The sequence below is a fragment of the Fundulus heteroclitus genome, chromosome 5, assembly GCF_011125445.2.
Source record: "Fundulus heteroclitus isolate FHET01 chromosome 5, MU-UCD_Fhet_4.1, whole genome shotgun sequence".
NCBI lineage: Eukaryota > Metazoa > Chordata > Actinopteri > Cyprinodontiformes > Fundulidae > Fundulus > Fundulus heteroclitus.
In genome coordinates, this window is record NC_046365.1 from 7,248,466 (window position 1) to 7,261,264 (window position 12,799).

A 12,799-nucleotide genomic window follows, 5' to 3' on the forward strand; every position below is an offset into this window, starting at 1 on the left:
GAGCTGTGTGTCGTCTGCATAGTCATGGTAGTTGAGCTTGTTCTTTTTTATGATCTGAGCTAGAGGGAGCATGTAGATATTGAAGAGGAGGGGACCCAGGATGGACCCTTGGGGAACCCCACATGTGATTTTTGTCATCTCTAATGTAAAGTTACATACTGACATAAAAATTTAAACCAGTTGAGAGCTGTACCCGAGAGGCCGACCCAGTTCTCCAGGCGCTTTAACAGAATGGAGTGATCGACAGTATCAAATGCTGCACTGAGGTCCAACAGAACCAGCACTGTGGTTCTTCCACAGTCTGTATTTATATGGATGTCATTAAACACCTTGATCAGGGCGGTCTCTGTACTGTGGTGAGCACGGAAGCCAGACTGGAAAACGTCAAAGCGGCTGGTCGTTGTTAAGAAGGTGTTTAATTGTTGAAACACAGCTTTTTCAATGATCTTACTGATAAAGGGGAGGTTTGAGATGGGCCTGTAGTTCTGGAGTAGTAGTTTGTCTAAATTGTTCTTTTTCAGCAGTGGTTTGATATTTCTTGTTTTTAGGGACTGGGGGAAAACACCTGACAGAAGGGACGTGTTTATTATCTGAGTCAAATTAGACACTATGACAGGCAAAACTTTCTTAAAGAAAACTGTGGGTAGAACATCAAGACAGCAGGAGGAGGAACTTAGCTGCTGAATGATCTGCTATGAGCTTTTCTAGTTTATTTGGCTGAATTGGGACAGTTTGTCAAGATCACTTCTAGTTGGAGACAGCTTTGGTTCCGAACTTGATATGGAAGTACAAACTGATCCTGTAATGTTTCGGATTTTCTCAGTAAAGAAGTCGGCAAATTCATTGCAGGCCCTGGTGGAGTTCAGAAGCCACGGACACAGGAGGAATTTTTTAACCTGTTGACCTTGGCAAATAAAGCACAAGTATTATTAATGTTTTCAATGTTTTCAACACTCACTTTTTTCACTTCTAACTGCTGGAGCACTTCTCCACTGAGATATTTTCTTCCCATTAATGTTTGCTTTAATTGAAACAATGCGGTCAATCATGTCTGAAACTTTAGTGTGAAATTTATCTATAAGTTCATCTGCTGAGTAACAGCACAAGGTTGAAGTAGCAGAGTAAGCTTGGATAAAAGTTTCCATAAACAGTGTTATAAAGGCTGTTCTGCTCTTACAGTTCTGTTCTTTGCTGTTAAAGCCTCACTTCATTCATCAAAGTTACACCAGCAAGTCCTCTTGTGGCGAACGGCTTGTACTAACGTAATTATTCTTCTGATTGCTTTCAACCAACTGTGACTCACAGGCACAGATTATGTTCAAATGCATAGAAAATATTCATGGTTGCTTTATCACAGAGAAAAATGACCTCAAGTCTGTTCAAATAGTGATAAGTTGAAGGCTTATCCTCTAAACTGCTCATTTCCTGGTTGGCCCTGCTGCCCTGCTTCATGTTTCCTTGTTTCATACTTTCGCCTGTTATTAAAATATTAATCACAAACTGAATATAAAAGTTGGGTCGAAGTTGTTGATGCTGCTTGTTCAGTTTTGTCAAATTATTTTGCATCATGTATTCAGTTTAAAAGTACAATATGAAATATGAGACGCTGTGTCATCTCTCACCACCCCCTCCCTGGTAACTAGTTGAAGGACGGGCTTTAGCCTCTTCTTTTCCAGTAATACAATTTGTTGCACTGCAATCCATACTCAGTTTCCTCCTGTTTTTCTAGTCAAGTTTCTTTATATAATGTCTAAGTATATATAATGTATTAATTCGGCAGTTTTTTTGGTATTTCATAACTAATTGCCTTCTGCTTTCAGTATTCTAAAACTCATCACTCTTAAAACAATTCAGTGTAGATGTTAGCATATGCCTTCACTTTTTTTTTTACCTGTAAACAAATGAATATGTTTTGTTTTTCTGTGAACTTGACAGTTGGTTCCAACCTTCACACCATTATGTAGTATTTTGATATGAGATGAAAATCTGTATATAGAAAACCTTTTTTTTTGTGCAAACTGCGTCTGGGTCCTTCCATCTTTCCACCCTTTTTTCTGAGTAATTTTTTTCCTGCTAATTCAAGTGGCAACTGGGAGAACCGGGAGTTCAGTGATGATAATTTTGGAGCCGCATACAACTGTATTCAACATTTTCTTGTCTTGTCACAATCAGCTTGGATTTGGTAATTCCTACTTCTGAGCTGCAGGAGGCCGTTCTGCTGAGCACTTAAATATGTAGCCCACTGCAGTGGGATTTGGGCTCTGAGACTAGATTGAGATGACACCTGGACTTTTCCTTCCTTCTGCCTGATTAGATACATTTTAACACAGATTAGTGTTACAATAAGCCACTAATTCTCCAGATACTTACCATATAGTTGTCTGATTGGAGCCTGATGTTAGAAAAAGAGCGCCGCTGTTGTTGTAGCGTCAGCGTTAAAGCTCAGAAGGTCTGGCCGTTTAACAGGTGCCGACAGTATTATACTGCAAGTAGAATGTATATAAGGGATAAGCATTGTCTAAAATCAATCAATCATACTTTAGAAGTATTTCGTGACATTACATAAAACTTTAGATTGGTATAATTGCTTTGAATTCTCTACATCTTTTTTTTAAAGCAACAAAAGAGAAGAAATGGAGTAAATTGCAGTTTCTGCAGACCATATGCAAAAAAGCCTTTACCAAGATACCAAGATTCAAGGGCACTTTCTTTCTTTAAGGTTAACCCTAACTCTGCTAACAAATGGGCCGTTGTGCAACAAATGTTTATTAGCTTAAAATGCAAACTGACCAACTAAGTCCAAGGCTCGGAAAAAATGAAGAGATGGTGTCCAACTTCTCATAGTTTATGACTGTGTAACTATTGATTTCAGCTTGCCCCAGATGACGCGTGGAAGTGTCCTCACTGTAAGCAGCTGCAGCAGGGCATGGTGAAGATGAGTCTGTGGACGCTGCCTGACATCCTCATCCTCCACCTCAAGCGCTTCCGACAGGTAAGCGAGAGGAAAACTGGTTCAAAGGAACAACAACTGTCCTAATTCAGTTTAGTCACATTGTTGGATGGATTTGTAAATTAATGTTGTTGTTAGGGCTGCAACAACAAATCGCTAACTAATAAGTCCTTTAGACTTATTAGTCTAAAGGATAAAGCCTTTAGACTAATAAGGATTCACATTGTGGAATAAGTCACATATGTGGTCCTACTCAAAAGCATATAAAGTGCAGTAAGTGTAGGTGGCTCCAGTGTGAAAGAAATGGACAGGTCTAAGTGTATGGGAAAAAAATGGATGCTTTTAAAGCCCCCGACATACCCAGAGCTGGAGGAAAGAGAAGCAGCATAGTTTTGTGTTTGTAATGACACTCTTCAGCCTCTTTCACAAAAGCATTCCATCAGAAAGGTGCCAGGATGAGCCTCTCTCTCTAATCTGCCTCAAGCTGTCATTCATATTAAGTACACTCGAACGTGGTCGCACCCCTCCTGTCCTTTTAACTCCTCCAAGCCGCATACCTCTGAAAACACCTTCTAGGAACGACTCAACTTCAGAGTTTAGCTTTAACGTTTATTCTAAATACAGCAGAGAGATGATTCCAGCTTTCAGCTCCTCGCTCCTCGCCGGTCACTCCACAAACTCCGCCACAAAAGAGACAGAACATGGGGAATCACAAGCATTTCTGTCCTCTAGTCCCTCCTTTTGTCATCTGTAGGAAGAATGTGCCGTCGTGGAGACATTATCTGTTTTGCGACGTGTGAATGTTTGTGTGTGGCTAAGTGCACACATCTAATCACACACAGTACAACTGTTCCAATAAGCAACCCCAGTTGAACCAATTCTTACTTTTACCAGCCACAATAACACAAGCGTTTAATGAACAAATTATCAACACTGTTCATAAATCCCCAAACAAGCCAGCTGTGTCCCGGAAGAGGCGAGGGTTCAAAAGCAGAAGCTGGCATTGTGCAACCACAGGAGGCATGGAGTGGAACTCCGGGGTAGAGAGAGAGCAGGACGCACACACTGTCAGACATCTTTTCTTTGGAAAGGTTTAAACCCATCAGTGGCCTGTGACTCTGAGGTTGTTTTTTTCTACTTTTAATAATGGTGAGATTTGATTAAAAAAATTATCTAAACAATTAGAGGCTTTGAAGTATGATTAATTAGTTTTTATCAAATTCCTATATTTTACACAATGTTCTTCAAGAACAATAATCTTTGGTTAGTGGCTGAACCAACAAACAGACTGAAGGTTGTGCTCCATCCTCTTGTTGAAAGCAATCGTACAGCGATTTCCTCCTTGGTTTGGTGAGACTAGGAATGTTTTGGCTTTGCTTTTATGATAAGATAAGATAAGATAAGATAGTCTTTATTGATCTCACAATGGAGAAATTCACTCGTCACATCGGCTCATACAAGAAGGTGCAGAGTAGGGAAGGTGCATTCAATTATATACAGTGAATCTTCATATATACAATGGATCAGAAAGAATACCAAAAAATACAAAAAAGGAAATAGGAATGGGCATATGATGTCTCATTTACATTCTTAGTGGTCTATATATATATATATATATATATATATATATATATATATATATATATATATATATAAATATATATATATATATATACATATATAAACATATATCTATGCGCCTACTTACATACGCACCTACGCGTATGTATGTGCATATACATTGTAACATACATGTGGGCTGACTTATGTTCAGGTGGTGATAGCAGCAGAAGTCACTACATCAGGATTATTGCACGGGTTGTAGGACAGTGTATTAAATAGATTATTGCACCTTGGTTATTGCACATTAATTGTTACAGTTATGGTCACAGTTGCAGTTACAGTGCAGCATTGTAAAATCTTATAGCAGCAGGAATAAATAACCTGCGGTAGCGCTCCTTTTTACAGACAGGATGTCTAAGTCTTGCACTGAAGGAGCTGCTCAGCTCCTCTACAGTCTGGTGCAGGGGGTGGAAGGTGTTGTCCATGATGGATGTGAACTTGGACAACACCCTCCTCTCAGCCACTTCCTCCACAGAGTCCAGAGGGCAGCCCAGGACAGAAGTGGCCATCCTCACCAGCTTGTTCAGTCTCTTTCTGTCCCGCTCTGTGCTGCCAGGGGCCCAGCAGACGACAGCGTAGAGGAGGGCTGAGGCCACCACAGAGTCATAGAAAGTTTTTAGCAGAGGCCGGCTCACTCCAAAGGACCTCAGCCTCCTGAGGAGGTGGAGGCGGCTCTGGCCCTTCTTATACAGGGCGTCGGTGTTATGTGTCCAGTACAGCTTATTATTGACGTGAACACCCAGGTATTTGAAACTCTCCACAGTTTCTATGTCCTGCCCTTGGATGTTCACGGGAGAGTGAGGTGGGGGTCTTCTCCTGAAGTCGATCACCATCTCCTTGGTCTTACTGGTGTTTAAGCACAGATGGTTCTTCTCACACCAGTCCACAAAGTCCATGATGACCGACCGGTACTCCAGCTCGTTCCCCTCAGACACACAGCCCACAATGGCCGAGTCGTCAGAGAACTTCTGAAGGTGGCAGCTGTCCGTGTTGTAGGTGAAGTCTGAGGTGTAGAGGGTGAAGAGAAACGGAGACAGAACGGTGCCCTGGGGGGCCCCGGTGCTGCAGAGTGCCAACTCTGACTGACAGCCGTGCAGCCGCACGTACTGAGGGCGGTCAGTGAGGTAGTCCATGGTCCAGTCAGCTAGATGTTTGTCCACCCCAGCGTCCTCCAGCTTCTCCCTCAGCAGCACCGGTCTGATGGTGTTGAACGCGCTGGAGAAGTCAAAGAACATGACTCTCACAGCGCTCCCGGTGGTCTCCAGGTGGGTGAGCGCCCGCTGCAGCAGGTAGATGATGGCATCCTCTACTCCGATGTTGGGCTGGTAGGCAAATTGCAGCGGGTCCAGGGTGGGGCTCACCACGGTGCGCAGGTGAGCTAGGATGAGGCGCTCCATGGTCTTCATCAGGTGGGAGGTCAGGGAGACTGGTCTGAAGTCAGCCGGTTCCCTGGCGTGCGGCGTTTTGGGAACCGGTACCACACAGGAGGTCTTCCACAGGGTGGGCACCACCCCCAGGCTGAGGCTCAGGTTGTAGATGTAGCTGAGGACCTCACAGAGCTCATCTGCACAGGTCCTCAGCATCCTGGGGGGGATGCCGTCCGGTCCTGAGGCTCTCCTCTGTTTCAGCCTCGTCAGCTGTCCTCTCACCTGCATTGGTGTGACTGTGAGGGGGGAGGAAGGTAGGGCTGAAGGTGTGGATGGGTCGGTCGTTGATCGGAGTGGCGGTGGGGGGGATGGTAGGTCTCTGGAGCGCTGGTGGTTGGAGACATGTGGAGAGTTGAGGGCAAGGAGGGGGCCAGTGTGGGGGGAGTCGAACCGAGTGAAGAATGAGTTCAACTCATTGGAGTTTTTAATCCAGCCATACAGCTCCAGATGTAGGCCTAGTCCACACGTAGCCGAGTAGCTGGGAAAACAAACACATTTTTGTGCAGTTAGGCCTTTCATCCACTCACAAACTCCATTTTACATCTCTAAAAATGAACAATTCTGAGAACTCCGGCCAAAGTGGAGATTTCTAGAAACGTGTGTACATGACAAGACCGACTTTTAGGGTCTGGCGCATCACAGTCTGTGACGAGTAATGCGTAGCTGACGCCACATGTGCGACCATCGTTATAGACTTGGCCTTGAACTGGAGGAAAAAGGAATGCAATCACAGAGGTTCAGATTTCTACGTAGGTGTTGTGATTGACTGTTTGCAATACGTGTCCAATCAGTGTGTTAAACTGAGAGCTGTTTGGTAAAACCAAGAAAGAGGATTAAGCCGGGATTTTCCAGATCCTTGCTGAATTAAGCCTGGACTCGGTTTCACAAAAGCAGTAACACATAAGTTACCATGACGATTTATTCTGTGCAGCTAGCCTGTTCCTGACCAGGCTAACAGCCAGGCTTAGTTAATCCTGACATTGGTCACGCGATCAGAAACCAATGTGTTTTGTCAGTGATTCTGTTTCCCCATCTGTGTGTTTTGGTATTTTTTATCAGCCTGCATTATAAATACCACTGATACACATTGGTATTCAGTCAAGTACTATTATTAATTTAACATTATAATGGTAGCCTATACCATTATTAACTTTATTATTATCCATGTGGGCATTGTTACTGTTCAATTGTGTTTTTGAAGGCTGTTGTTGTTCTAAGTTTGACAGAAAGGCCTTTAATAGACCATTGCATGAGGTGAATAAATAAGATAAATGGCTGATAAAGAAGCAAATGTGTTGTCAATAAAGTCTGACGTTACACCATTTTCCATGAAATTCTGTGACTCGAGGGGGCGCTGTTTGGCTGACTCCTCCATAACAAACATATTGTGCACAAAATAGACATCTCACAGCCCCAAAAGGAAAATAAACTATACAAACTATAAGGATAGGTGTCTTAACAACTGTTAATTGAAAGAATGTTAAGTTATTCAATACTTTTTTAATCATGGATAGGTAATTTTATTGCATCTCAGGTATCCTGCATTAACTTCTTTCAATTTGTTTTAGAGTCTATGCTTAATGTTTTCAACTCAGACAATATTGGTATTGATCATTAATGCCTCTGTTTAAATCTGATATGAGGAGAACATTGTTTTGCAAAGGCTGTCTGCTGAAAAAGTTTCATCCCTCTATACTGCTCTACTGCTTCAGGAGTTCTGAAAGGGTCAGTGAAACAGCGCCCTCTAGAGTCAGAATCCGATAGATCAGAGAAAATGGTTTAACTCTTTTTTTTGCCATAGAAGTAGCTCCAAACAAATGTGTTTTCCCTTATAATAGCAGGAGTCTGATGTGGTTCAGTTCCTCATAAAGCTCCATCAAAAGATGCTGCTTGTTTGGTTTGAAGATTGGCGCACGCAACTCATCCATTGTAGCATCAGAGAAGCTGGGATCCTCATGGTCTTTTGTAGACAGCCGGGGATGCGCATTTTGCTGCATTACTTAAACCTGTATTCAGGATTTAACCTCCTCATTTAAATTCATGTCGAATAGGAGTCAGTACCCCAGGGGCAACACAAAGAGACAAAGGGCAGACCAGCAAGCATGAACAAAGTCCCAACTAAGGCTAATTTAGAGCAGCCGCATCATTTAAACTACTTCTAATCAATCCCACAATGCTCAGCTGTTCTCATGGCCTACTCCTGACAAGTTGCTTCTTTTAGCAAATGCTATGATCTGCAGGGAGCTTTTAAAGCATCATGTTGATCAAATTGTTGAAAGGTATCAGTCAGGAGAAGGGACAGAAACCTTAACAAAGGATTAGATAAATTATGAAACACAGGAAAGACAGTCATCATCCAGGGGAATGGCACAATAGTACTATTAACAGAATGCCCCTCCAAAATTAATGAAAATACGCAAAAAAAAAAAGCCAAGGGTCAGAGAAGCTCCCTAGAGTCCTGTGATATAGTACATATGAGAGCACACCTCTGTATGCATCACATGTTTTGACTGTGGGATATTTCAGCAAGAAGGAAGCTAGGCAGCACAGATTATCAGAAGCACTGGTGCCTTTTGTTGCAGCATCAGCTTTCAGCTGCTTTGTTTTGCTTGACAAAATTTATTATTATATTATATTACCATTTAAAATAAAGTATTTTAATGGGTCTGAAGCCACTGATGTGCACTGGTCTTCTGAAGAATACTTCTACTTTCCACAACTATCACCCAAAGCATCGGCTCAAGTTAATAAAAGAATAGAATGAAAATAATCCTTTAATGTAGAAAATGTAGGTCTACCGGCAGCCAAGAGATAGGCAAATGTAAGTCTGCAGATTCACACACAGATAACATCTTAAAAATTTGTGTGACTTATGTGACTTTTCTGAAAAGCTAAAAAATTGTCTGAGATTTTCCCTCACCTTGCTTGCTCGTCTGTCCCACCACTGAGTCATTGTTCACATTATTGTTCAAGTGAAGTCAGCTCCCTGGATGTGCACCGCTGTCTTCTTGGTGGTTCGGCGCCTGCAAAAATCCACTACCAGCTCCTTGGTTCTTCCTAGTTTGGTTAGAGAAAGGGTCCACTGGGACCAGTCTACATAGTCCTGTGTCCACTGTCTCTGAAGAAAGGGTTCACTGAAAAAGGATAAAAGTTTTGGAGTAGAACAGTCAAAAGCAAGGCCTAAATCCCACAGAAAATCTGTGAGGTTTAAGGAGGGCTGGGTACAGGAAATGCCCTGCAGCGGCTGGTAGATTTAGAGCATTCTTGCAAACAAATGTGGGCGAACATTCAGCTCATGACACAAGTCTCATGTTAAACAAAGAATAGCACCCAGGTATCACAGGAACAAAAGAAGCAACACCAGAGCATATTGAAACCAGCCATTTACATAACTGTATAAAAAGACACATAACCACAGACAGTAAGTAACAAAAGGTTAAATCAAACTGAATCTTACCTTTTTTGGGGTCAGTTAATTTTACCAAAATGATCATTGTTTGCTAAAGAACAGAATAATAAGAGATGATTGATACAGTTTACCATGTTAGGAAGTGTCATACAGATGAATTTCCAACAAAAGAAGATCAGGTGCCATAATCATATCAGTAGGTTACTAAGCACAGCATTAGTTTGTGCACACTCATGAAACACCTCTGTTTTAGTTTATTATTTCTTCAAAACGATTTCAGATGTGTAGAGTAGGGCTGGATCATAATGCAATATTGACGTATATCGAGGGTAAAAAAGTTCAATAGAACAGTTTTCTTTCTTTTGAAAATTGATTGAAGAGTTTAGCTTAAATTCAGCGTTTGTGTGTTCTGTATTTAAAAATGGGTCGCTAAGCAACAACATAAAAAGGCCGGGGCTGCTCCTATCTGTTTTGAATCTGTTGATAATTATAGATATCGATCAACATGATTTCTATTTTGTCAATATGCTTTTTTTCTATATTGTCCAGCCCTAGTGCAGAGTATAGGCAAGTTAGGTGAAAAAAGCTCTGAATTGAATTATCTTAGTGTAATTTTTTATATTGCAAACCTCAGACATTTGTGCACTTGTAATATCCAATATATGACTACAAAATAGTTGGTTTGTAGCTACATAATAGAAATACGTTTTTGGGTGAAACTGAAACGCTGTTCCTCTGGAGACAGCAGGCTAAAGTGAAGAACTAATCATTTGAGAGTGTAGGTTGAAAAGCAAGCGCTAAAAGTCACTAGTTCTACCTCATCTGGTCTCTTTTCGACTTATTTTATTTCTGAACGTTCTGTTTGCTGACCTTTTTTTGTATGTTTATCTGGCGCTGCGCCAGTTTGCCTCAGTACTTCCAGTCCTCTGTAGCCAAAGTCACAGAGGCAGTTTCTGCAAAGAGAAAACCAAGTCCAAAAGCCTTTTACTGCATTCCTGCCAGAAACTACTAGACATAGCCTGCAGCAGTCTCTGAGCCCAAGGCACAAAATGGACACATAGATAAGTAGATTCAAACCATTCTTCTGCCACTTTATACGTTCAGAGCAAAGAAACCTTTGTCAAAAAGTCAGACAGGATTTCAAATAATCACCTTAAATGATCTCAATGGAGATTGCTTTTTAATAGTGACTGGAAAATCACTTAGACACCAGTCTGTCTAGCACAGCTCTTACCCTTTTCATGTTTCTTCCGTGTCAAAAGCAGTGGTAAAAACATGTTTTTTATGCTTGATTTAAAAAAAAATATATATTATTTTTTTTGCTTCATGCTTCAGCTAATTAGGCTACTGACTTGTTCAGAATCCACCTTTGAATCATTACTGGTACAATGACCACATTTGCAACTCTGGATTATAATTGTGGCCCATTCTGTCCCTGCTAATATTAGGATATCTGGTTTTTCATACGTCTGTAATATTTAAGACATGGTTGACCTTTATTTTCCTCCTAGCTGTTTCATCCATGCATATTTCCTTAAACCTTGTTGGCCCTACATTTCAACGGTACAGCCATAGATTGGAAACTGTTTAAGGAATCTCTTAGAGAAAATTACTACCTTTGGTTTGAGGACACAGAAAGAGTTCTCTCAAACACTAGAGTGCTTTCCGATTATTCAGCAGATAAACATAATTTATTCAGGGACAGTAGAGGTGAAAAGAGCAGGTTTTGTTACATAAAATGCTGCTGAGGTTTTCATTATGTGCTTTAAGTTTTATCCAGTAGTAAGAAACCACAGAGGGCGCTATGTAAGGCCTGTGCTACATCTTAATATTTTACATCAATAACTTTTCAACAACTGTACATTTATAACAAAAGCCTGCTGAATGAACAAAATCCAGTGTAGCTATTTCTTAAACGAAAGCTGAACTGAGAATTATTCCCTCATAAGGATCATCTTTTACTCTTTTGTCAAAATAAAATACCAAATGCTGCGCCCTCTTATGGGAACCCTGAGAACTCTCATATGATTGGCTCAGGAACCAGGAAGTGAGCATGGGCTACACTCTGAACCGAAGTTGTTCCCACCTGTACCTCTAGGTTCACAGCTCATCTTTAACGTATTTACAGTAATGCATTTTAATACGTGCAGCTTTTCTAGATGTTACTGCACTTGTAGGAGGCGTCCTGTCACCGCACAAAATGTGACCCTCTATAAACGAGTTAAACACAGAAGCATTGTTCGGAAAACCTGTTTTTCTCTAGGAAATCAACATGTTTGAATAAACGGCACCAATTCTGCTGGCACTGTAATTTGCTGAGAAACATTTATTCAAATATTAACGAGGAAGTCCGGATGTTTTTTTTTTCATCACAATACATTGAAACATGTTCACCTAATTCTTGTTTTTAAAATTCTTTGGTCCTTTTTGTTGCATGATTCTTTTTCCCCTGGAAGAACAATTCTTTTACAGTGAATGAATGATTGATAGCCTAACTTAATGGCATCCATACAGATGAAGAATACAAACTTCACGCTGTAGATCCTCACAAATAGGGTTCATTTTCAGGTCAACCTTTTTCAGAGACATTGATGTTTGTATTCAGCTTTAATTCTTTGCTTTGAATTCCCTTTTCTCTTTCCTTCTGCATAACACTACAATTTGTATGAGTACATAACTTGAGTTATTGTTTGATGATTTCAGTAAATCAGCAATAGACAGATTGTGCGCTTTTTGATTCACAGCTTCTTGTGTTGCCACTGCCTGAGGAGGTCATGCCATTCCTAAAAAAATAAAAATAAAAAATCACCTACAAATTAGTGTTTACATTCACTGACAGTATTCTTCAGAATATGAAAGGGTTCTTGTGACATCGTAATACAGTATGCTTTGTTCAAATCTTTGTGAAGTTTGTAGAAAGAAACTCTTTTGATGCCATGACTGCTCAAATGTCTTTGAAGAGAACGCTTGCATAAGATCCTGAAGGTTTCTGTGTTGGAAAGAATCTATGATTTCAAAGGAAGGGAATGCTGACAGCTTTTGTGGTGGCTGCGCGTGACTTGCTTTTATCACCATCAGAACTAATTGCATACATTGGTTGTCCTTTGTGTTCGGTTAGGACACTGTTGGTATCAGGTCTCACTGCTGTGCTGCCTAAAAAACACTCTGGAACTCTCTCACAACTTTGTGCATATTTTAATATATATTGATTTTGTTCATTGTTCATGTTGCTCACATGTGATATTAAACCGAGATCCTTTGTGTTACAGTCAAAACAAATAATCAGCCTCCCTGTTCTTATTTACGCACAGAGCCAAAGGTACATTTCAGGAAATAAACATGAATGTTTCGATCAGGCGTTTGTTAGATTAAAATGACCTTTCAAAAACA

General features: G+C 40.8%; 1 protein-coding gene across 1 annotated transcript in view; it reads left to right on the top strand.

Moving 5' to 3' along the window:
- The window catches only part of usp43a (ubiquitin specific peptidase 43a), a 196,018-nt gene that overhangs the window by 134,384 nt on the left and 48,835 nt on the right, over positions 1 to 12,799 (top strand). The window contains exon 12 of the mRNA XM_012873168.3: positions 2,873 to 2,992. Coding sequence (XP_012728622.2) covers positions 2,873 to 2,992 — 120 coding nt within the window. The remainder of the gene's footprint in view (positions 1 to 2,872; positions 2,993 to 12,799) is intronic.